Source organism: Lynx rufus, unplaced genomic scaffold, assembly GCF_022079265.1.
Source record: "Lynx rufus isolate CCGP_SWC_20201006 ecotype Redwood Valley unplaced genomic scaffold, mLynRuf1.p SCAF_2, whole genome shotgun sequence".
NCBI classification, from domain to species: Eukaryota; Metazoa; Chordata; class Mammalia; order Carnivora; family Felidae; genus Lynx; species Lynx rufus.
The window spans coordinates 178,328,974-178,354,174 of NW_025814834.1; the positions used below are offsets into that span (position 1 = coordinate 178,328,974).

Consider the following 25,201-nt stretch of genomic DNA (forward strand, 5'->3'; position numbering starts at 1 on the left):
CTTCCCTAGAGGGAGAGGTGGGGGCCAGGCCTCCCCAGCTGAGCCCCGGGGTCCTGCCTCACTCGTCCCCACTCCTTCACGCCCATGACCCGGCAGCGCCCTGCAGGACAGTCCTCTCTGCTCACTTGTACAGTCACCTGCGCTGGCCCCAAGTCCTTCACCCCCTCAGGGCACGTAAGGAGTGATTCCCCAACCTGGAGGCATTGAAGGACCCCTCCCCCGACCCGGAAACAGCGGCGCGCGTCAGGCCTGGTCCGGCCTCTCCACGCTTCCACCGTTTCCTCCAACAGCCTCCAAATTTTAACAAAAATGCCGCTACCCTTCCTCCTTCCTCCCCACCCCCTCCCAAAGATACAGCGCTAGGAGCCCCCAAGTGAGGTCTGTGCTGCTTTGCAAAAAAGGGGAGGCGACCCTAAGAGGAAGTCTGGGGACGGTGGCGCGGCTCCTTTGTCTCCCCCAAACACCCACTCCGCGAGCGTCACCTCCCTGGAAGGTTCTCAGCTTTTCCCAGCAAAGCGGAGCATGTGTTGCCCTGACCCTACAGCGGGATGAGGGGGGCCAACGACCCAAGGCGGAGCAGGGTCCAAGTGCGGGGCTGCCGCAGGGCGCAGAAGTGGACTTCATTACGCGGGGCGGGGGACGCTCCCCGGACAGCCTGGCTCAGAGAGGCCGCGCTCTTCATCGTTAGACAGTCGAGAACTTCTCTGCCACGTGCTCCCTTTCTCTCCCCCACCCAGCGCCTCCTCTGCTTTCCTCTGATTCTGTTTGCCCCGGAGCCCGCCGGCTTTCTGAGTCAGGGGTGCCAGCCTCACGAGTGCCGGCATGGGTGGCCCGGCCTCGGCACGCGGTGTCGCGCTGGGATGCGGTCCTGTTTGTCCTTCCAGCACACCTGTGGGGCAGGAAGACTGCCCCCATTTCGTAGGCAAGAACACCAGGCCGCCAAGAGGCTAAAGCAGTTTACCCAGCGGACACAGCCTAAATGATGGAACCAGCACTCAAATCCAAGGTGCTCTAACTTTAAGTCCCGCCACACAAGGGCTCGCCCTCGGCCCCTCAACGTGTACCCCTCTGAGCATTACACAACAGAAGCCAAAAAAGAAAAGACTGACAGGGGCACTTGGGTGGCTCAATAGGTTAAGCGTCCAACTCTTGATTTCCACTCAGGTCACGGTCTCATGGTTCATGAGCTCGACCCCCACGTGACAACGTGGAGCCTGCTTGGGATTCTCTCTCTCCCTCTCTCCCCACCCCCTGCCCCTTCCTCTCTCTCTCTCTCTCTCTCTGTCTCTCTGCCCCTTGCTCACTTGCATCCTCTCTCTCTCTCTCAAAAAAAACAAAACTTTTTTTTAATGAACATTAAAAACAAAAAGACTGATAAACTCAACTACACACAAACGTAAACCTTCTGGATGGCAAACAACCATGAAATGTTGCAGGTTAAGTGACAAACTGGAACACGAGTGACAAAGACTTAACGTCCTCAGCACAGAAAACGCTCTCACCAGAAAAATCCCCAGCAGTCCCGTATAAAACGGAGCAAACACCGCTCACAGAACAGGAAACACAAACGGCATTTCACCTTCCACCTCATTCAAAATAACAGGGGCGCGAATGAAAATCACAGCGTTTTTTCCAACTTTCAGATCCGCAGAGACAAACGTGTCTGTTCCCTGGTGCCGGCAAAGGCGTGGGACAGTCATTCTCACACACGGCTGCACTCCGTGCCCTCTTGGGAGGGCGCTTCGGCAAACTGGGTGCCGCAGGGGGTGCTGCCGTGTTCCCCTTCATCACTCACTGCTCACCAGCACTTTCCACTGCGCATGCCTGTTCCAGCTCGAGATTTCGATGCAGGGACCCTTGGACACGCCCATTCTACTTTCAAGAATTCGTCCTACATGTACAGTCACGCCTAGAGACATACACACGAGCTCACTGCAGCACCGTCTGTAAGTGCCAAGGGCTGCAAAGTACCTAAATCGAGAGGATCCTGGTTAAACAGACTATGGTACCTTGAAACTGCACTTATAGGGATATTATGCAGTTGTTAAAAATAATGAGGCAGCTCTACATGTATGATCTCCAAGATATAGTAGCTGCTCAAAGCAAAAATGTCTAACTGTAAAGTCCGCTACCGTTGGTATAAAAACAGAAATCTAAATGTGTGCTTATCTCTGCATAAACCAGCTGGGGAAGGGGATGAAAGAACCCGGTTTTTCTGGGGAGGGTCACTGGGTAAGGAGAGGAAAGGAGACTCACCTCCAACGTCTTTTGAGACTTTTACCCATGTGCGTATATTACCTACACCGGTTAATAATTAAAAATAAAACGGTGGCTGGGGGGGGCGGGTTCCTGGGGGCCTCAGTCGGTTAAGCGTCTGACTTCGGCTCTGGTCATGGTTTCACGGTTCATGAGTTCAAGGCCCGCATCGGGCTCTCTGCCGTCAGCCCAGAGCCTGCTTGGGATCCCCTGTCCCCCACTCGCTCTGCCCCTCCCCCACTTGCACGTGGGCTTGCTCTATCAAAAATAAACGTTTGAAAAGGTACTATATTAAAAAATAGAAAATAAAATGGTGGGCCGTGGATACAACTCTAATACAAATAATATCTCTAGAGAGCCCGGGGGAGAAACGAAATTGTGAGCTGATTGCTTGCCGTTGTCCAGTGTCAGCCAGCGCCTGGCCCACACATCACAGCAGGTGCTCCCAAACAGTTGTTGAAGAAATGTACTGGCTCTCGTAAAAGTGTGCTTCTGTTTTCTCCTTTAGTCCCAAAGCTAATTTCTACTGATCGATCGCCCTGAAGACGCTCGAAAGGGCCCTCGCTGGGTGGCTCCCCCCCAGTGGACATACCGCACGGGTACGAAGACGGAGGGCTGGGCGTCCTTCTTGGCGTCCTTGCGCAAAGCCACGCGGCCAGGCAGGTTGAGGCCGATGTGGTAATGGACCTGAATGAGCAGGGCCAGGAGCAGCTGGGGGTAGACGCGCCTCACGAAGCCCACGCAGCTGCTGACCGACAGGAGCTCGCACAGCCCGCTGGCTGCCTGGGGGCGGAGGGGAGGCTGGCTGCAGGCTCCGGTAGGGGCCCAGGTCGCTTCACTAGCAAGCTGGACCTGGACCTTTGCTCTTCTCAGGCTCGGATTGGGAGAGACCAGAGGCGCCTGGTGGCTCAGTCAGTTAAGCCTCCGACTCTGGGTTTCGGCTCAGGTCGTGATCTCACAGTTCATGAGTTCTAGCCCCGCATGAGGCTCTGTGCTGACAGTGTGGAGCCTGCTTGGGATTGTCTCTCTCCCTCTCTCTCTCTCTGTCCCTCCCCTGCTTGCTCTGTCTCTCTCTCAAATTAAGTATATTAAAAAAAAATTTTTTTTTAATTGGGAGAGCCCAGCTCTCTACGCCCCCTATTGCACCCCAACTCCTGGCTCTCTGGGTGGGCCCTACACCAGAACAATAGCCTGCCTCCTTGATGTTGACACAACCCTGGAACAATCATGGTAGAGGGATCCTCTCCCACCTTTTGTCAGGTGGAGTCTTTTAAAAAAATTTTTTAATGTTTGTTTATCTTTGAGAGAGAGAGAGAGAGACATAACCCGAGAAGTAGATGCGAGGCTCTGAGCTGTCAGCTCAGAGCCGGACTCGGGGCTCAAACTCATGAACCCTGAGATCATGACCTGAGCCGAAGTTAAGATGCTTAACCGCCTGAGCCCCGCCCAGGTGCCCCTGTCAGGCGGGGTCTTGATCCCGTTGTGAAGGTGGGGAGACAAACTCAGAAGGGAGAAGACACTTACCCATGGTCACCCAGCCCTTGGGAGCAGGGCTGGGACTCAAGTCCCAGGTGTCTGGGACTCAGACACCAGGTACAGGATGCCCTGCCTCTTCCTCATTCATAACACAGGCACAGAGACCGTGAGGGGGCACCCATTGCCCCTTCAGTTTGGCCCATTAAACCAGGCCACCCTCACTGGATCCCCTGGTGCCCAGCAACCAAGAGAAATAAACCCCAGCCTTGAGTGGGAGCCAGCGAGGCCCAGACCTCGACTCTGTCACTCCATGCCTACTGATCACGCCCCTGCCCCTTCCATCCATGACTCCCCACACCAGCCCGCCAAAGTCCCGGAAGCTTGGTTTTGTTGGTATTTGACCCACGATGCTCCCTGGGACCTGACGGGTGCTCACCTTCCAACTTCTCCACCTGCTATCCAGTCTGTCCTGGCCTGGGCCCACCTCCCACTCGGCCCACTAAGGCCTAACCGGCAGGAGGAGAGTGCAGGGGCAGGGGGAGTTGACAGGCGGGGGTCACAAGATTGGATGGCTCATTCTGGTCCCACCACTCTCTAGCCCTCTTTGGGCCTCAGATTCATTCATCCTCTGTAAACTGGGGTCTCTGGTCCTCTTCCCGCCAGCCCTACAGGCGATGGAGGGTGAATAAGGGGAGGGGTGGGAAAGAAGCCTTCTTTACGAAGAAATGGCCAAGATCCATACCCCCAGGAAGCCACCCAAGGGAGAAGCCTTGGATTGTGAAGCTGGCATGTTCCCAGGGAAACAAGTCACACAAGGAGGGCTGGGTGGGGACCACGAATGGCAGTTTGTACTTTACAGCTCGGGAAGCCCTTCCACACACACTATTTCACTTTTCCGAACAGGTAAGATAGACAAGGCAGGAGCTATTACTGCCCATTTTACAGATCTAAATGCCAAGGCTAGAGATGGTTAAATAGTGAGGGAGCGGCAAGCTAAGCTAAGCTTCTGGGATTCAGAGCCTTTACATTTTTCAGTAGACCAAAGATAATGCTTGTATCCAAAGAACACGGTCAGCAGGATAAAGAGAAGTCTCTAGTGATGTGCTACAGGGCTCTGCTCTTGGCTCAGTCTTGCTCAAATGGTTTGTCAACACCGTAAGATAAAAATGAGTCCGCACTGTATCCATGCTCGGACTACGCTTGAACAAAAAGCACAAATGGGTGACTCAAGAATACACTAACACACAACGACTGAGAGAGGAAACGATGAATGACCAAATCAGGGAAGGAGCGGGTGCCCATGCCTTATTCGTAGAACTCAGTGCTGGAGGAGAGGGGCAAAGGGACACGGTGGCAAAACGCAGGATTCAGAGCTAGGAGATCAGGGTCCGAGCCCTGGCCCCACCACTCACTAGCTCTGTGACCTTGGCTAAGACCTGGGATGTCATCGAGCAACACTGTCCTCCTCTGTTAAAGGGTAACATCACCCACCCCTCCACCCACCATGTCTTTGCTTCTCTCCACCAGCATGCCTTGTTCTCTGCTGAATCTCCAGAATTTATGTGTGCCTGGCACACAGTAGGTGCTCAATTACTGTTGTTGACTAAATGAATCAGTTCAACAATTTTTTTACTGTCTACTATGTACCGGTATAGGCTAGACATTAGGGATATCCCGGTGGGCAAAACAGGTTCAGGCACTGAATTTGTGCATCTCACAGATTACTCAAAGGACTCCACACACTATTGTCAAATCACAACTGGGGTAAACTCTCCCAAGATAAAGTATGTGAAGCAAAGTATAAGATGCACAGATTTGATCATGTCAGGGAGATAAGGGCGGGCTTCCCCGAGGAGGTGATGCTTGACTTGAGAGCTGGGGGATAAGTAGGATTTAGGTTAGTGGAGAGAAGTTCAGGAGAGAGACAGCATGTGCAAAGGCCCTGTGACGGAGATTGCATAGTGTGTATGAACTTCTGACGAAGAACAACAAGGCTGGGCTTAAGTAAGAGGGACCACGGAGTGTGGTGAGGCTGGCAAAGGGTGCACGGCCTTAAGCACAGGTAGGGACACCGTGCTATTCTCAAGGGCGATGGGAAGGCATTGAGGGTATTGAGAAGAGCAGAGGTGCATTTTCAAAGATTTTTTGGCTGCGGTACAGATTGTAGGAGGAGCTGGAGTGGAAGCAGGGAAATGAGCAGGGGTATTATCTAGCTGGCTAGGACCAAGGTGCCAATGATAGAAGCGGAGAGAAATCTAACCTCCCACCCAGTCACCTTCCTGCAGTCGCATTGCCTCCTGTGTTCTCAGGGCTGACCTCTGAGTCTGGCAGCCACCTTCTCAGCCACCATAGGGAGCAGACTTTATCATTTCCATTTACAGATGCAGAGACTGAGCCTCAGGGAGGTGAAGTGACTTCCTTAGGTCACAAAATACTAACTCAGCAAAGCCAGATCTCAGACTCAGGTCTGTGTGTCCCAGGTCATTCGGTCTCCTCCTCCCAGGCTGCTGCTGTCCCTGTAAGCAGCAGTACTGGGCCATCCAGTGGGTCACAAACAAGAGCCCAGGGATGGACAAGTGTGCCCAAGGCGCACAACTAGTTCCTGGCAGAGCAGGGCACTAGAAGCTGGGTGTGCTGAGCTCAGCTCAGCAGGTGGGGAGGAGGCAGGAGCCTAGGACCAGGCAGTCATGGGGTAGGCGAGGTGGGTCCTCACCGCTAAGGGCACGATCGAGGCCCGGCCCTTCTTGGTGAAGGGCTTCTCCTTCAGGCTCGTCAGGAGCAGATCCAGGAGGTCTCGGATATCACAGCTGGGCTTGCACAGTATCAGCTGCCTCCACATCTCTGCGCCGTTGCTGGGAGGTCAGGGGTTGGGAGATGGTTAGTGGGGACCAGGGCACTAGCCCCACCCAGCCTCCCAGCAGTTTTGGGAAGAAGACAAGATGCCCTCGAAATGGCACCCATGGGTGAGTCAGCAAGGAATGGTCCAGAAAACACTCTCTAAGAGGCAGGGGGCTAACAATTATTGAAAACCCTATTTCCCGTATCATATCAGGTGCTTTATACACGACTTATTCAGCAAATATGGAGCACCTGCTATACGCCAGGCACTAAGCAAACCTCTGGGCATATAGCCGTGAACGAGATATTCAAGACATTCAAGGTCACTGAATTCTCAAATGACCCTCGAGGTGGGTTGTTATTCTCATCTTACAGATGGGAGTTGAGGCTCAGAGAGGTGAAATCACCAGTCCGAGACTACACAGCTAATGAGCTACAGAGTCAGGAAGTGACCAGCCTTCAAACCCTGTGGTCATTCCTCTATGCCAGGGGGGCCCCTTAGGACCTGGACCTTGCATTGGTCACACAATCTCAAGGAGTGCCTGCTCCTGTCCCCTAGAAGTCAGTACTCCAGGCAGGGGAGAGCATCTGGGCCAGCCTGTGAGCACTCCTGTCACGGGGAGCTGAAAGCACTGACCGGCCAGTGCACTAACGGGTTAACAGAACCCTTTCCCCCTTCTGCATGAGCATGTGAACCTTCCATTAACTTTCCAGCTCTGTTCCCCTGGAAACATGATAAAGATAGTATGTCAACTATGTTGCTAGGCAACATCGCTTATAGTAAAAATGACCCAATTGGTAAATTGCATCTGGGCTGGGAGGAACTATAAATTAACTCTAAGAACCGATGAGGACACTGCAGCATTGAGCTTCCCGGGGTGCGGTGGCTCTTGGGACGGGGCTCGCCCCCCATGGGGACCCCAGAAGCCAAGTCTATAGAGCTTTTGTGAGAGACAGCGGTTCCCAGGAGGCCTGAGCCATCTAAGCCAGGGCAGCTCCTATACCTTTCACCTGAGAGGCCCAAGAGACCAGCTCTTAAGCCCCAAGTGGGGAATGTGAGGCCTCCAGGGCACAAGATGTAAGGAGACCCTCTCTCTGGGGCTCATGCAAGTGGAGGTGTGGCCCCTGAGAGCCAGGCCGCCTTAAATTTTGTCCCAGCGCTGTCTGGCCTGCTGCATGGGCTGCTGCGAGGACTCCTGGGAAGAGGAGCCCCTGTCACTGCTCTGTCCTATATCCTGAGTAACTCCGATGTCAGATGTGCCCTCCCCCCCCCCCCCGCCCCCCGCCACCGCCGGTCTTATGAGTCTGAAGGTTTAGTGATTCCAAGAAGAAACCCTCTGGGGTGGGGGTGGGGTGGCCAAAAAGGGTTAAATTCTTCCGGGTGGGAGGAGGGGGTTGTATCACCCTGGCCCTCACCTTCCTAACTGATCTCCCTGGCTTCTGTGAATGGTACCAGCTGTCCCCACTAGACACACCTCGTCACACAGCCCTGCACAATTCTGCCCTCATGCTCAAACAACCATCTTAAGGCGTGGGTCCCACAACTTGCTGCCTTGTTCTGTTCATTCAGAAACGTGTGGGCGTGTTTCCTGGACTGGGAGGCTGGAGCAGTCAGTCTGGCCTCTCTGGCCACGGTCCCCTCTGCCCATCAGGCCCCTTGCAGCGTCCAGCCCTGGGCAGGCACTTAGCTCAGCTGGCTGCATTACTTGTCACAGCCAGCCATCTGGGGTGGGAATTCTGCAGGGAGCATTTCCCCTTCTGCCTCTAGGGGAAAACTGAAGCCCAGCGCGGGCAAGTAAACCACCCAAGACCACACAGCAGGTGGAGGCAGGGGCAGGACCAACACTCAAGCCTCCTTTCTACGGCACCCCTAGAGCTCTGGGCTTGGAGCTGGTCAAATCTGAGTTTAGGTCCTCATCCTGTTGCTTGCTCACTGGGTGCCGAGGACAAGAGACCTCCCCTTAGTTTGCCCATCTGTAGAATGGGGTTGTTGTACCAAGGAGAGAAGGTATTAGCGCCCTGCACGGACATATCCAGTGCTTTGGAAATGCTGAATGGCTGTCAGAAGCACCACAGATCTTACGGAAAAGCGACCAGCTGGGAGGGCAAGGGCCTTCTCTGGGTGGAAGGACAGGTTCCCAGCCCAGGATGGGGACTGCTCCAACCTGGGAGTGGTGGCGGGAACCCCTCAGTCGGTACCTGTCCAGCGGGAGGGGACACGTGAGCAGGGCCATGACCACCTCGGTCATGAAGGAGCTGGCCAGGAGAGAGACGGGCAGCAGGGCCACCTCGCGGGCCCGTGGCTCCTGGATGTGGTTCAGCTGCATGTAGATGGCCTGCATGATTTCTGGGATCTGGGGCACAGCCGGGTGGCCGGTTGGAGAAGGCCCGAGGCAGGCATGGGGAGATCATGGAGATGAGAGGAGGAAGGAAGTGGGGGTGACAGGATAGAGTGGCAGGGGAGAGGAGAGAGAGAGAGGAGGGCCCCAGGAGAGAGAGGGGAGAGAGGGGGGAGCGGCACGCCTGTTCCTTCCCTGGGAGACAGCCAGGGGTCCTCACTGCCCTCCCCACCCCCACTGGATCAAGTGAGTTTTCTCACCTGCAAGTCGAGGCACCTAGAACTCACCACCACCACCACCCCTGCCCCGCCCTGGTGCCTTGGGGTTCCGGCACCCCCCATCCTGCCACTGCCAGATGGCCGGTCCCAAGGGATGAGCAGGCCCTGCGGGGTCTCCCTGCCCAGCCCCTGCCCGCAGGGCCCCTTACCACCTCCACCACCCTGTGGTGGTACCACTCCAGCACCGAGCTGATGGTGACCTCCGAGGCCAGCTGCATCACCTCCCCCAAGTCCTTCTCCCGGGCTTCTGAGCTGCCTTTCAAGCCTTCCAGGGCTGCTAACAGCAGGTCCTTAACCTGCTGGGGTCCCAGGAAGTCTCCAAATTCCTGAAACAGGCACAGAGGCACTGACACCCATGGACAGACCCCTAGCGACGCACGCAGAAGTCAGCAGGCAGGCCACGCATACTCCGTTCATCTGTGGGTGTCCAACCCTTTGGGGAGGAGCTACAAAAGAAGGGGCAACATGGCCCCTGCTCCCAGAAGAGGGGGTATGCTTCTGGGCACAGACCAGGGGAGGTCGGGGCACTCGGGGTGGGGCCCATGTGGTTGGGGAAGGCTTCCTTAAAGGGGACTTGAGCTTGGAAAGAGGGAAGGCGGGGAGAAGGCACTGGGGCGGGCTGTTCCCAGGAAGGCCCCGGGGCTGATGGGCAGCAGGCGGTCACCGCGATCACACGCAGAATATTCTGGCATGGGCAGACAGGGTTGTAGGGCCCCAGGAATCGCTTGTTGCTCTCATACAGCTCCTTCTTATTGGTCTCTTCCTTATCTCTGGCTCCTGCAAGAAGAAAGCCTGCTCCGTAAGGCCCGACCACCCCCCCCTTTTTTTCTTTAACTTTTTATTAAACATAGATGTAGGAAGTACACAAATCGTAGGTAACCAGCTTGGCCCATTGTTACGTAGTGAATACGTTCATGTAAGCCGGCACCCAGGCCAAGAAACAGAATGTGGTCAGCGCCCCAGAAGCACCTCTTGGCTCCCTTTCAGTCCTCTGTCCCCTCCCCTACCCGGGGTGACCACTGTCCTGGCTCCTAAACCCACAGGTTAGATGTCTTGGTGCCGTGTCACTTTCCACGGTGTGAAGACACCAGCATTTATTTCTCTCTCCTACTTCCGACGGACATTTGGGTCGTCTCCAGCGGTAGTGCTGCTCGAACATTCTGGTATGCCTAGTCCGTGCCTTTTGGGGACTGTCAGGCACACATTTGTTAGGTACGTAGCTAGGGGTGTACCTGCTGGGCCCTAGGGTGGATCTAGGCTCAGCTTGAGGGGATGCTGACAAATGGTGTTCCGGTGGGGACCAGACATGCGTCCACGGGCGGGGCACGAGGGCCCCCGTGGCTGCACATCCCATGAAGCGAGCTGTGCGTTTCCCGTTTGCTGTCCTGGTGCGTGTGTAGCGATACCTCTACACTACCCTGGCCTTCCCACACTCCCTTTTCTGCCTTTTTTCCCTTTAGCGCCCATCATCATCTGACTTTATGTATTACTTGTTTATTCGGTTGTCTCCTGACGACAAGAAGCTAAGTTCAATAGGGAGGATTATTTAACTTCGTTGCTGTATTTTTGGTGTCTAGAACAGACCTGGCATGTTTTTTGCTGAAGGAAACATATTTCAGGCTCGTTTCCTAAGGCCTTATTGTGGCCCAGCCTGGGTCCTACCTGGATCCCCCCCCAGGGTATGCAAGACATAAACAGAAGAAAGGGCCGTCGAGGCAGAGGGACTATATGGACCAGATGTGTGGGTTGTCTGTAAAGGGAGGAAGCTTGACACCTGGAATCAGACAGACCCAGGTTCAAAGCCAAGCTTTGCTGCTGGCTACCCTCAGTGGGCGTGGACAAACCACGTCACCCTTGAGAATCTAACAGTGCGGGTCTGGGGGTCACCAGAGAAAATACAAGATAACCAGTTAAATGTGATTTCAGATTGCCCGGTCACTCTGCCTCCAGAGCCAGGAAAGTTGAAACAACATGCCGAAGTCCCTTGGGCAAGGTCGGGACTGTGGAGAAAGGGAGGAGGCAGGTAACAGCGGGGACTCTGTGCCCCTAGGTTCGGTGCCAGCTGGGTGCCTGTGTCAGCTCATTTCACGTCACCGGCTCCCTAAAGCTGGATCCGGCATTGTTCTCCCACCTGCAGGTCTTAGCTACTCCAGACGCTAACGTGGGACCTGTTCTTTGTTCATTCGTTCAATAGAAGATTCACCGAGCACCCACCCCGTGCCCAGGCCCAGGGCCGGGCCTTCGGAATGCGGTGGTGAATTAAGACACAGCCTTGCCCGGCTCTCAGCACATGAGGGCTACCGTGCCCGAGTGGGCATATGGTGCCATCGTAGGGCTGTGCAAATGGGAGTCACAAATTACACTTGGGCGCCTGGGTGGCTCAGTCGCTTGAGTGCCTGACTCTTGATTTCAGCTCAGGTCGTGATTCCAGAGCTGTGGGATGGAGCCCCGCATCGGGTTCTGCGCTGAGAGTGAGACCTGCTTAAGATTCTCTTTCTCTCCCTCTGCCCCTCCCCCACTCATACATTTTCTCTCTCTCAAAAAATTTTTTCGTAAATAAAAATAATTGTTAAAAATGACACTGGAGGGGCGCCTGGGTGGCGCAGTCGGTTAAGCGTCCGACTTCAGCCAGGTCACGATCTCGCGGTCCGTGGGTTCGAGCCCCGCGTCGGGCTCTGGGCTGACGGCTCAGAGCCTGGAGCCTGTTTCTGATTCTGTGTCTCCCTCTCTCTCTGCCCCTCCCCCGTTCATGCTCTGTCTCTCTCTGTCCCAAAAATAAACAAAAAACGTTGAAAAAAAAAATGACACTGGAAGGCGAGGAGGGGCTCGGATAGAAGGATTGCTTAAATCAAAATAGGTTTGTTTGTAGCCCTTCTCCTCTGGTTCTGTGGGGACTGAGACTTCCTACCAGTTTCTGCAGACCCCACGGGAGGCTCCAGCAGATTCCCAGGCTGAGCACCTGCCCAGAAGCCTCGCCTCAGAGGCACGCCGAAGGGCTTACGTTTTTGGAGCTCCAGGATAGTGTAGAGGATGATGATGCCGTCTAGAGCCTTCCGGCCAATCTCCTCATCAGGATCTCCAATGCGAAGGATGAGCCTCCCCAGCAGAAGCCCCAGCGCCGGAAACCCCGAGGACATCTGTTTGTGTCATAACTTTAGGGACTGGATCCTAAAGGTTCAATGATACTATACAGTAAATAGTGACCAGAGCTGGATGGTCTGGCCCTGATAGCAGAGTCCTCTGAGGATGACAAGGGTCACCTGGCAATCTCTGGACAGATGCATGGGCTCCCTTGGAGCCAGGAAGATTCTCCCTATGAGTGTCCTCCCCTCCCAGGGGCCACTCACAAAGAAAGGCAGGGTCAGAAACATGTGGTTCAACACAGAGACGTTGCTGTTCACAGCCCGTGCTCGCTCATGGGTCTTCCCGGAGTTCATCCAGGGCCCCAGGGGCTGTGAGGACAAGGACGAGACTCAGAGCTACAGGCTGGAGGCCAGTCTCTCCTGCCTGGGTGGGCAGGTCGACCTTCACCAATCAGCAGGAAGCTTCCAGGGAGGGCATAAAGGCAACTGTCCACAGCCCTCCTCCTCCTCTTCCTGGAGCATAGGGAGGCACGGGGGCCAGGACTGAAAGACCAGAGGGAGGACGAAGGCCAGTGGGGAGAGAGATGAACGGTGGGGAGTCACGATAAAGAGAGAGACAGGGATGAGAGTAGAGAAGGCAAAGCGATAGGGGCAGCTAGAACAGGAACACGGGGGATAGGGAGAGAGTGACAGAGAAGGGGTTTGGAAAAGGGTCTGCACGAGCGACAGGGAGGCAGAACACTGGCACGAGATGACACCCGGAACTCAAACCCCTCCTTCTGGCCACAGCCTCCCCACCGCTCCCCAGCCAGGTCTCCTTTCCTCTCTGTCCTTCCTCTCCTCCCTGCCCCCACACCTCCAAGATGCTCTTCAGCCCAGCAGGAGTGGGGTCCTCGACAAAGAGGGCTTTGAGCAGTGTCTGCAGGGCATCCAGGGTCTGTCGGTAAAGTGTCTGCGGGGACAGGAGGAGGACCAAGCCACTAGGGGGTCTCTGGAGCAGACCCCGGCCCCAGGCAACCCCTCCTGTGGGTGAGGGGTGGAGGGGCATTTGGACCCATGAGAGCCGCTTTCTGGTCCCACCTCTGAGACTAACTTGAGGTGCGATATGGGAGGAATTACTCCCCCCACCCCCGCATGGGTTACGATTTCCTTACCAACAAATTAATAATTATTAGCATGTACTCCTACCTTCAAGGAGGAAGCAGAGAACTCCCCACCATTACTGAGACTCTACCATGGGCCAAGTCAGTGCCCGGTGATTTGAACCACCATATCACTTTGTCCTCAAAGCGGCTTTCTCATTTTACAAACGACGAAACACTTGTCCAATGTCACACAACAAGGTGGTTTCAAGTCATGAGGAGCAAATGAGAGGCTGGGTAGGAAAATGGCACTAGGACAGTAGGAGCCAGGTAACCAGGAGGGCCAGCCTTGCTTTTATTCTTGTCTCTGGGAAGTGCTCCGATGCTTTTTTTCTGTGCTACTCCTAGACCCAAATAGATTTTCCAGGCTGCCCCTTCAGAGGGACACCTCTCCCCAGGTTCCTCTTCCCTTGGCCGCGCCACAGTCCCAGGATTGTCCCAGGAAGGTGCAGGCATCACACATACACAAGGCTGAGTAGTGGGTTTGAGCCACTCTGGGAAGACCCTCTGTCCCCTGCCTCCTTTCCTTCTGCCAGCTCCTCACATCTGCCTCCCAGGTTGCCACTGTCCAGGCTTCCCCAGTCTGTGCACAGCCGGGTTACACCACAACCACCAAGCCAGCCTCACTTGCCGACTACCTCCTCCTTCCCTCCCATCTGCAGCCCATCCCTGTGCAGCACTGACCTCTGCTGTCTGAGCCTGGTACTGCAAGAGGGCTGCCTGCTCTCTTCCCGGGCAGCAGGGATTCCCCACCTCTCCTTTGGGTCTTCTCTCAGTGCCCCACCTCCCAGGACCCAGAGCCCTCATGCTGCCAGCGAGGCCTGGCCCCCACTGCTCTCTAGCCTCGCTTCCCAGCGCTCTAGCCTCCGACCTCGGGGCTCCGGCCACATTGCTTCCTTGTCATCCTCGCAGTCACCATATTCTTGCTCTCCTCAGGCCACCGCACAGGCTGTTCCCTCTGCCTGGCAGGCCCTTCCTTCTGGCATCCCTCTCAGCTAACCAGCTCTCTTTAACCTCTCAGCTGCAACACCGGGACCGCTGACCCCCACGTAGGCCAGGACACCCATTCCAGGCTCTTTATAGCACCGAGTACTTCTTGTCTGCAACACTTACCACTGTTGCTAGTTTGCATTTATGTGTGTGCTTCTTTGACAAGGTCCATCCCCCCCCGCCCCCCCCGCCCCCCTGTACTGCGTCCCCCACCCCGTGGTGCTTTGGGAGTGGGCATTGTTCATATTTGCTGAATGAAAGGCTAAATGGGCTGCCTCCCTCTGGGCTAACACTCCTCCCCCTGAACCCCACCCACTGACCCTATCGCCTACCCTAAGGGTCACCTCCACCCACTCCTCCTGGGACAACCCTGCCGAGGTTGGAAGACGCTCACACGAGCCCCCCTCGAGGTTCTCTACTTCTCTAGACCTCACCCCAGCTCACCCCGTCCTCAGCCCCCCTCCTCCCGATTGTGGCCACCTCCTCTGGCCATGGCAACACATGCTCACATCCCCCTCGTAGGGCAGGGCCCGGAAGTGGACAGAGCGCTCCCGGTGAGCGATCCCTCATTCACCAAACGGTTATCAAGGGCTTGCTCGGGCCAGGAGAGGTGAGGTACACTGCCCAAGGTCAGGCAGCTTCAGCAGGAGTGTGAAGAGTCCTATCTGCCTTCTGGAATGCCCTTTCTCTCCCCACTGGGAGTTCTGAAACGCGCCTCGCTCGAAGGAAACTGATAGCCCGGAGGGCTCACCTGTATGGCCTCCGCCTTGGCCTCGTCTTTCTCCTGCATGGCCTGCACAGAGGGCAGGGAGAACACACTCCTCACGCATGTGCTGACCAGCTCTGACCTTTCTCGCACACCCAGCACGGGCTGGGTGTGACTGGGGGGTGGGGGAGAGACAGAAAACCAGGGCGCGGAGTGAGGGAGGGGCCCCTGGGTGGGAGGCGGGAAGCTAAGGCTGCAGGGCTGGGAGGAGGGCGCCTAGCTGGGGGCTTGGGCCTGGCCTGAGCACGGTGAGGTGGGGAGGAGGGAAAGGGGAGGGCCTCGGGGAGGCGGGAGGGAAGGTCACAGGACGGGGCGGGCACCAAGGACAGGCCTCGGGAGAGACAGACGGAGCCCAGAGAAGTGAGGAAAGGGCTGGGGGTCGGGGAGAGGGCTGTGGACACCTCAGCTGGGTCAGCGTCTCCATGGCCTGCCAGCGGACGGTGCTCGAGAGGGAATCCAGTGGCTCCTCCTGGATCTGCCTCTGGACAGGAGACCACAGAGGGGCCAATGAGGGGGGCAAGGCCACTGCAGGCCCCCAGGACCGAGGCCACCTCTCCTCCAGGGGCTCAGGCCGCAGGAGCCCCTGAGCCTGGACAGAACTCCCCACCTCCACGCCGCACAGGGCCTCCGGCAGGGAGAGCCAGCTCACTGCTCAAACCCTGTCCTGAGCTCTCAGGTCAAGGCCACCAAAAACACCCCGCACCCTAACCAGCCACACCTCACACGTGGCGCTCAGCAGGTCAGCAAGAACTGCTTTGGCAGCCGCGTGGTAAGGAGGTATATTTGGGCCGCCGACCGGCCCAAAGCAAAAAATACCATGAATGGGGCTCTTGGGGGGTGGGGGGATCGAGGTGGATTCCTTTAAAAATGTCCTAATGACTCCTCACTTTGGATCTAGCATCTGCACACAGTAGGTGCTCAATTAACATTAGTTAAATGAAGTTATCAAGGGCGAGGATTTTATGTAAAGGACCCAAAGCTAAACTTAATTTCGGGCACTTCAGTGGCCTAAACCAGTCTGGTGGACAACTGAGAAGGGACTGTATTTAGCAAGATGATAGGAAGCTCTTGGAAGTTTCCCACCAGGAGGAATTTCTGGGGAAAGAATGTATTGAATAATAATGACTGCCCCAGGCGCCCGAGGCTCTCCAGGGAACTCACCACTGGTTGTGTCCTCACCACAAACAAGCCAGTGAGGCAGGCATTACCACAGGTACTTATGAGGTGAGAAGGCTCACAGGGCTCAGAGAAGGGAAATGGCCCATCAAGCTCCTCAGGGTGGCAGAGGGCAGTTAGAGGTGGACTGAGGCTCGAGGCCAAGCGTCCTGCCTCCTCCACTGTCCTCCTCCCACCTCAAGCCGTGTCTCATCAGTGGGTGGACGGGGACGTCCACCTCCTCCCCACCCAGCTCTCCAGACCCGCACGAGGTTCCCACACCATCATCTTCTTCATCAAGGTCCTCTTCTCTACGTCCACTTCGAGCGCATCCTGGCTCTCCTGGAGGGTGATGACATTCTCCACCTCGGAGGCAGCAGAGGGCAAAGCCACAGGGTGAGAGGCACGCTGACCCCCGCCCTCAGGGACCACCATGCACTCCCACCAGCCACCGCCACCCCAGCCCCAGCCGCCAGCCCCTAAGCATGGGCTCCAGAGGAATGAGAAATCGCGGTGGGGGTGCAGATTTGAGAAGACCATGAGAGTGAGGACTAGGGGGTTGGATAATCCCTGAAGGGCAGCATTTGCAGGAGAACCAGAATTCAGTGCACAGCACTCCGCCTCTCCAGTCAACTGAGGGAGAAGAGGCAGGAGTTGATGGAACAGAAGAGGTGCGGAGAACTTCCAGCTGAAATCCCACGATTATTAAAACCTTTTAAGGGCTTTTTAGTATCCACTCTTTTTTTTTTTTAATGTCTATTTATTTTTGAGAGAGAGACAGTGACAGAGTGTGAGCGGGGAAGGGCAGAGAGAGAGAGGGAGACACAATCCGAGGCAAGTTCCAGGCTCCGAGCTGTCAGCACAGAGCCTGCTGTGGGACTCGAACTCACAAACCGTGAGATCATGACCTGAGCGGAAGTCAGACACTTAACTGATCGAGCCGCCCAGGCGCCCCCTTTAGTATCCACTCTTAAGGGCACATCCTAGTCAGATCAAGGCATTCTGCCACCTGAGAGAGGGAATACCTTTACCAGTGTCCAATTAATCTATTCGTTCTCATTCTTTTCTGGTAGAAGAAGAAAAAAAGACGCGAAATAGATAAAATACCTTCATGTAGTAAGAAAGCGAAACAAGGGAACGTGATGGGCGGTGTGGTGGGTGAAAGATGCCACAAGTTCTTCCCACTGCAGTCAAGAGGACAGATAGCCCTTGAATCTGGGCTCATCTTACTGCTTGCTTGGACCAATAGAATGCCATGGCAGTGAGGACGTGCCAGTTCCTGGCCTAGCCCTTAAGGGAACTGGCAGCCTTTTCCTTCCAGAAGCCAGCTGCCATGCTATAAGCAAGCCCAGCTAGATATGGAATGAGGACACTGTGTGGAGAGAGACCCTGGAAGATGAGGGTCACCTTGGATGTTAGGGCCCCTGCTCCCGAGTGACCTCAGTCTACACCACTCAGAGCAGAAGGGCCACCTCACTGAGCCCAGACAATCTCAGAATTGTCATACAAGCCAGCAGTTCCACCTCTGGGTATTTAGCTGAAGAAATCAAAAACACTAATTCTAAAAGATGTGCCAACACCGTGTTCATTGTAGCGTTATTTACAACAGCCAAGATATGGAAGCATGGAAGCAACCTGAGTGTCCATCGAGAGATGAATGGATAAAGGAGATGTGTGGGATTCACACACACACACACACACACACACACACACAGGAATATTATTCAGCCATCAAAAAGAATGAGATCTTGCCATTTGCGACAACATGGATGGACCTAAGGGGCAACATGCTAAGTGAAAGAAGTCAGAGAAAGGAAAACACTGTATGATTTCACTTAGATGTGGAATCTAAAAGACAAAACAGATGAACCAATGAAAGAGAACAGAAACAGATTCACAGATACAGAAAACATGCTGGTGGCCGCCAGAGGGGAGGGAGCTGGGGGGATGGGCAAAATAGGAGAAGGAGATTAAAAAGCACAAACTTCCCATTATAAAATAATTACGACACAGGGATGCAATGTACGGCATAGGCAATAGCTAATAATATTGTAACAACTTTGTGTGGTGACAGGGGGTAGCTAGGTTTATCACCTGTTTCCCCAAACTAGAATGTTACTTCACTGTAGCGTCTCTAGTGCCTGAAACAATGCCTTGCACATAGTAGGGACTCAACAAGATTTGTTGAATGACTGCAATAATCAACCCTATTTGTTGCAGACACCATGCTCAGTGCTGTGCACTCACTTCAACTTTATTATGCCTGTTTTGGGGCGCCTGGGTGGCTCAGTCGGTTAAGCGTCCTACTTCAGCTCTGGTCACGATCTCACTGTTTGTGGGTTCGAGCCCCACATCGGGCTCTGTGCTGATAGCTCGGAGCCTGGAGCTTGTTTCAGATTCTGCGTCTTCCTTTCTCTCTCTGCCCCTTCCCCCCCTCCCCTGCTCATGCTCTGTCTCTCTCTCTCTCAAAAAAAAAAAAAAAAAACATTATTACACCCATTTTGTAGGTTAGAAGAAATTTCCTGGCAGCAGAAACAAGTGCAAAGGCCCTGGGGTGGGGCAGGATTGAGTGTGGCAAGAATGAGAAAGAAAGAAGGGCCATTGTGGTAAGGTAGACAACTGGAAGAATGCCATGTGATGAAGACCAATGCTCCCAAAATGCAAGACCTTTTCTTAGTCCTGTCACCCTCTCTCCATCCCCCACCCCGTGCCACCCCAGGGATTGGAGCTTGCCTATGAAGCAGCCTGAGGGCAGGGCCTCCCTCTTCCATGGCCCGGCCTGGGTGGATCCCCCACCTCCAGTTTCTGTCTGCCAGCCAGTCTCCCCCTCCCCCACACTGCATGTGTTCACGCTCGCGTCCACCAACCTGTCCAGTCTGCCTCCACTGGCCCTCACCAAGTCCTGCAGATGCTGGCTTTCTCTGGCCTCCCAACGCCCAGACCTGGGTTGGGAATGTGGCCTGAAAATGGCCATTTCTAGCCTTTCTTCCCCTTTTAGAGACCCTCTCACAGTTGGTTCAGTTGTCCAAAAAACATTTATTGAGCACCTACGATGTGCCCGGCACTGGTCTAGATTTGGGGGATAGAGCTGTGACCAGGAGACAAAAATCCCCGATTTATGGAGGATACATTCCAGAGTGATAGGCTAACAAAAAGTAAGATGAACTAGCAAAGCATATTGTACATCAGATGGTGATGAGTCCCATGGAGAAAAGAAGAGCCAGGCAGAGAAATGGGGTCTGCTGGGGCTAAAGAGTGAGGGAGGGGCATCCCAGGAAAGTCATCTGGGGGGGGTGGGCAGGAAGCATACCAGAGCCATCTTGGTGCCATCGTCTCTCTTCCCCGGCATGTCCACCAGGCATGAGGCCACTTCAATGAAGGCTCCTGAACGTCATAGTTTCAACGAGGAGATAAGAGGGAGAGTAAGGATACGGCGCAGTTCTGGTGCCACAGTTCTGTCTCCCGTCCCCCGCTGGGCCCCTCCAATCTTTAGTCCCCCAGCAGCCAGACTGAGCTCCCTTCCCTAAAAGGCTTCAGGGGCACCCATTCCACTGAGACTGAGGCCGCCATGCTTGTTAATGTCTCCAAGCCCACAGTGTCTGCTGTTGTCCCGCCTCCCCAGCCCACCTCCTGCTGCTCTCCTCTTGCTCGCCATGCTCTCGCCATACTATCCTCCTTCCAGACCAGGGAAAGCTTCCCCATCAGGGCCTTTGCCCCAGTGGTCACTCTACTCCCACACCCCACGCAGTGCCACTCGACTACCGTGACCCATTGGCCAGCTAGGGCTCTTGTTCAAATCTCTGCTGGCCTGCCACTCTTCAGAGAGGTCTCCCTGACCTGCAGGGTAAAGGAGGGCTCACTATGGTCCTCTTGTGCATCATCCTATTCTCTTCTTTTGGCTGTTATCGCAATGTGTAATTAAACTCTGATTTGTGAGAGTAGATACCCTGTTTTGTCAGCCCTGGATTTCCTCATCGTTCTTCTGGTGAAAGAGGCCCTTCTCCCCCATGGGCTACCCCTTCCACATAGCCAGGTGATGAATTATGCAAGCCCACCCATCCTCCCCTCTTCAGATAGGGGTGGGCCTGGAACCCAAGCTTGGCCAGTAAAAGCATCCCATGCCCCCAGCCACGGTGATTGGCCCAGGGATGGGCTTTTAGCTGAACAGGACCACTAGGGCCCTTTATTTAAGAACACTGTGGGGAGGGCACCTGGGTGGCTCAGTCCGTTAAGCAGCCAACTTCAGCTCAGGTCATGATCTCGCGGTCTGTGAGTTCGAGCCCTGCGTCAAGCTCTGTGCTGACAGCTCAGAGCCTGGAGCCTGCTTCGGATTCTGTGTCTCCCTCTCTCTCTGCCCCTCCCCTGCTTGCTCTCTGTCCCTCTCTCTCTCTCTCCCAAAAATAATAAACATTAAAAAGAAATGGTGAGCTTTAAAAACCCAAAAAGAGAATGGACTCTCTCCTTCTGAGGGCCTTTAAGTGCGTGGAACTTTATTCGGGGCCACCTTGGCCACTAGAGGCTTCTGGAGGAGCCAATAGGGAGAAGCAGAGTCACGAAGCATAGTGAACACAGCTTCCTCCAAGATCTTGTCTCCTAGGTACCATTTTCCACTGAAAGGAACAAGGCTCCGTGGAGAAATGGCTGAGTCTGGGACTTGGGCAGGAAAGTACAGAACAAGGCTGAGACATCTTGTACCCGAAAACAAGGAAGAGAGCTTACTTAAGGAATGATGGGGAGATGTCAGAGAGACACAAAAGCTTGCTTAAAGGGGATCCCATTGGCCAAACCGGGGGCAATATGAGCATCACAATAATAGCATCTACTGGGTAGAGTCCAGGGATATATCTTACAACACAGAGAACAGCCCTCCCACACCCACACCCACATCCACACAACAGAGAATTCTCTAACACAAAACGTCAATAACAGCAGGGTTGAGAAACCCTGCCCCAGAAGAAGAGGTATCGAATGGAAAAGGTCACAAGGGAGGTTCTGGGCTGCCAGAAAAGATCTACGTCTTTTTTTTTTTTAATTTATGAAATTTATTGTCAAATTGGTTGTCTTTTTTTTTTTTTAAACGTTTATTCATTTGAGAGAGACAGTGTGCGTGGGGGAGGAACAGAGAGAGGGAGACACAGAATCCGAAGCAGGCTCCAAGCTCTGAGCTGTCAGCACAGAGCCCGAAGTGGGGCTTGAACTCCCGAATCACGAGATCGTGACCTGAGCCGGAGTCGGACGCCCAACCAACTAAGCCACCCAGGCGCCCCAAGAGCTATGTCTTGATCTGTGTGATAGTTACTAAGATGCATACAGATGTAAATATTCACCAAGCTGTACGCTTGAGATTCGTAGTACACTTTACATATTTTACCGATACATGTTATATACCTTGGAAAACTTTTTTTTCTTTTATGTTTACTTTTGAGAGAGAGACAGAATGTGAAGTGGGGGAGGGGCAGAGAGACAGGGAGACAAAGAATTCAAAGCAGGCTCCAGGCTCTGAACCGTCAGCACAAAGCCCGACAGGGGGCTCAAATTCACGAACCATGAGATCATGATCTGAGCTGACGTCGGACACTTAACTGACTGAGCCACCCAGGCGCCCCATCTTGGAAAAGTTTTTAAAAGGCTAATACAGGGGCGCCTGGGTGGCTCAGTCGGTTGAGCGTCCGACTTTGGCTCAAGTCACGATCTAACGGTCTGTGAGTTCAAGACCCGCGTCAGGCTCTGGGCTGATGGCTCAGAGCCTGGAGCCTGCTTCCGATTCTATGTCTCCCTCTCTCTCTGCCCCTCCCCCGTTCATGCTCTGTCTCTCTCTGTCCCAAAAATAAATAAACGTTAAAAGAAAAAATTAAAAAAGAAGGCTAATACAATTTGAAAATACATTGTCTTTTAAAATGCAAATGAACAAAACGTTCCTATTAAACAGCAAAGATTGACTCTAAATGACCAAAACAATCTTGAAAAAAAAAAAAAAGGTGCTGGACTCACACTTCCTGATTTCAAAACTTACTACAAAGCTCTAGGAATCCACACAGTGTGTTTTGGGCATAAGGACAGACATATAGACCAATGGAATTATATAGAGATCCCAGCAATAAACCCTCATATGTGTGGTCAATTGATTTTTGACAAGGGTGCCAAGACCATTCGGTGTGGAAAGGGTGGCCTTTTCAAGAAATAGTTCTGGTCAAATTGGACATCCACATGCAAAAGAATGAAGTTGGACCCCCACCTCACACTACATACAAAAATTAAGTCGGAGACGAAGCTTAAAAGCTAAGACTACAAAACGCTTTTTTTTTTTTTAATTTTTTTTTCAACGTTTTTTTATTTATTTTTGGGACAGACAGAGACAGAGCATGAACGGGGGAGGGGCAGAGAGAGAGGGAGACACAGAATCGGAAACAGGCTCCAGGCTCCCAGCCATCAGCCCAGAGCCTGACGCGGGGCTCGAACTCACAGACCGCGAGATCGTGACCTGGCTGAAGTCGGACGCTTAACCGACTGCGCCACCCAGGCGCCCCAAAACGCTTTGAAGAAAGCATAGGAGGAAAACTTTATGACACTGGATATGGCAATAATTTCATAACTATGGCACCAAAAGCACAGACAGTAAAGGAAAAACAAACAAATTGGACTTCGTCAAAATTTGAAGTTTTTGTGCATCAAAGGACACCACCAAGAAAAGACAACTCACAGAATGGGAGAGAATAGTTGCAAATGACACATCTGATAGGGAAGTAATAGCCACAATATATAAGAAAAACTCAACAACAAAAAACAACCAAATTTGAAAATGGGCAAAGGATTTGAATAGCTGTTTTTCTCTAGAGGATATACAAACGGCCAATAAGCACATGAAAAGATACTCAAAATCAGTAGTCATTAGGGAAATGCAAATCAAAGTCATGATGAGATACCACTTTACAGCCTTTAGGATGTCTATTATAAAAATGTTTCTGAAAAATAACAAGTGTTGGCAAGGGGAGATTAGTCGTGCAGAAATTGGAACCCTTGTACGTTGCTGGGGGAAATGCAAAACAGTACAGCTACTCTGGGAAATAGTTTAGCAGTTCCTCAAAAAGCTAAACATAGAACAACCATGTGATCCAGCAATTCCACTCCTAGGTATATCTAAAGGAATTGAAAATAATGATTCAAACAGATATTTGCACACTGGTGTTTATATAACAGCAGCCTGAGTCACAATAGCCCAGAAGTGGAAACACCCAAGTGCCCACCCATGGGTAAAAATGGACAAATAAAATGTAATACACATTTGAAATTTTATTCAACTATAAAGGGAAATGAAGTACTGATCCATGCTACAGCATGGATGAACATTACGATGAGTGAAATACACCAGACACAAAAGGACAAATATTACATGATTCCACTTCCATGATATATCTAGAGTAGGCAGATTCACAGAGAAAGAAAATAGATTAGAGTTCACCAGAGCTTAGGGAGAGAGGCAAGGGGGCTATTGCTTTATAGTACGAGCTTCTGTTTAGAGTAATAAAAAGTTTTGGAACTAGATAGTGGTAATGGTTGTACAAATTGTGAATGGGACTAATGCCGCCGAATTATACACTCTAACACAGAGTTGCCATATGAGCTAGCAATCCTACTCTTAGGTGTATACCAAAGAACAATGAAAACATATCCATACAAAAGTTTATACATGAATGGTCAGAGCAGTATTATTCAAAACAGCCAAAAGGCAGAAACAACCCAAATATCCATCAACTGATGAATGGATAAACAAAATGTGGTATATCCATACAGTGGAATATTATTCAGTCATAAAAAGGAATGGAGTCCTACTGATCCATGCTACAACATGAATGACCCTTGAGAACATTGGGCTAAGTAGAAAAAGCCAATCACAAAGGACTACATATTGTATGATTCCATTTATATGAAATGTTCAAAAGAGGCAAATCTATAGAGACAGGAAGTAGATTGGTGGTTGACTAGGGCTGGGGGTCATGGGTTGGGAATGACATCTAAGGAGTCTAAGGTTTCTCTTTGGGATGATGAAAATGTTCTAAAATTGATTGTGGTAATGGCTGAATAACACCGTGTATATTTTTAAACCATTAAGTTGTATACATCAAGTAGATAAATTTTATGTAAATTATATCTCAATAAAGCTGGTTAAAGAAAAAACCAACCTGCCTAAAGCTCCTCTATATCATCAGCACCATCAATATTCAAAATAGGAATTGTGTTGGACAATAACATATGATAGAGCGAGTTAAGATGGCAGAGAAGTAGAGGGACCAAGATTTTCCTCATCCCTCAAACACAGCTGTATTGAGGTCAGATCACTTGGAACATCCAGGAAATTGATCTGTAGAGCGGTAGGAGGATCTCCACAGTTGAAGGGAAACAGCCTGGCAGGATCGAGGTGCATGTATGTGAATTGGGAGAGATATAATGGTATAGGCACAGAGGGGAGGGAACCCTTTCTGTGGAGAGACAAAAGGGAGAAAAAGAAAGAGGGGTTGTGAAAGTGCAGCATTGGATTAGCACAAGAGGAAAACCTCTCTGTACCATGGACTGGGGAACGAGAAATATGGAGAGTGCCCTTTTCTTTTTTGCAAACAGCCTTATGAGCTGAAACTCAGAGGTTCAGAAGTGCATGACTCTCTCCGAAGCAAAGCTTGGAGCCATGGTGCACGCTCCTGGGGAGGAGGGAGAAGGCCCTGGAGTGCAGAGCACAGTGTAGGGATCTCAGGGGCGCACTGGGAGAGAACAGTCCCCTTCCAAGGTACTTTGGGAAGAGTTTGTTGCCTCCAAGACTCTGCAGGTGCCACCCAAAGGCCTTTTATCAGAAGGGCGGAGCGCCTCTACTCTGGAACAGGGAAGA

The 25,201-nt window shown here is 52.8% G+C and overlaps 1 protein-coding gene across 1 annotated transcript in view; it reads right to left on the reverse strand.

Annotated features, from left to right (window-relative positions):
• The window catches only part of MROH7 (maestro heat like repeat family member 7), a 50,106-nt gene that overhangs the window by 14,523 nt on the left and 10,382 nt on the right, over positions 1-25,201 (reverse strand). Inside the window, exons 2-13 of the mRNA XM_047085920.1 lie at positions 19,634-19,707; positions 16,606-16,689; positions 15,570-15,649; positions 15,154-15,283; positions 13,127-13,222; positions 12,535-12,639; positions 12,189-12,324; positions 9,852-9,964; positions 9,337-9,513; positions 8,770-8,924; positions 6,446-6,584; positions 2,849-3,039 (exon numbers count right to left, since the gene is read on the reverse strand). Of these exons, the coding sequence (XP_046941876.1) occupies positions 2,849-3,039; positions 6,446-6,584; positions 8,770-8,924; positions 9,337-9,513; positions 9,852-9,964; positions 12,189-12,324; positions 12,535-12,639; positions 13,127-13,222; positions 15,154-15,283; positions 15,570-15,649; positions 16,606-16,689; positions 19,634-19,707 (1,480 nt within the window). The remainder of the gene's footprint in view (positions 1-2,848; positions 3,040-6,445; positions 6,585-8,769; positions 8,925-9,336; positions 9,514-9,851; positions 9,965-12,188; positions 12,325-12,534; positions 12,640-13,126; positions 13,223-15,153; positions 15,284-15,569; positions 15,650-16,605; positions 16,690-19,633; positions 19,708-25,201) is intronic.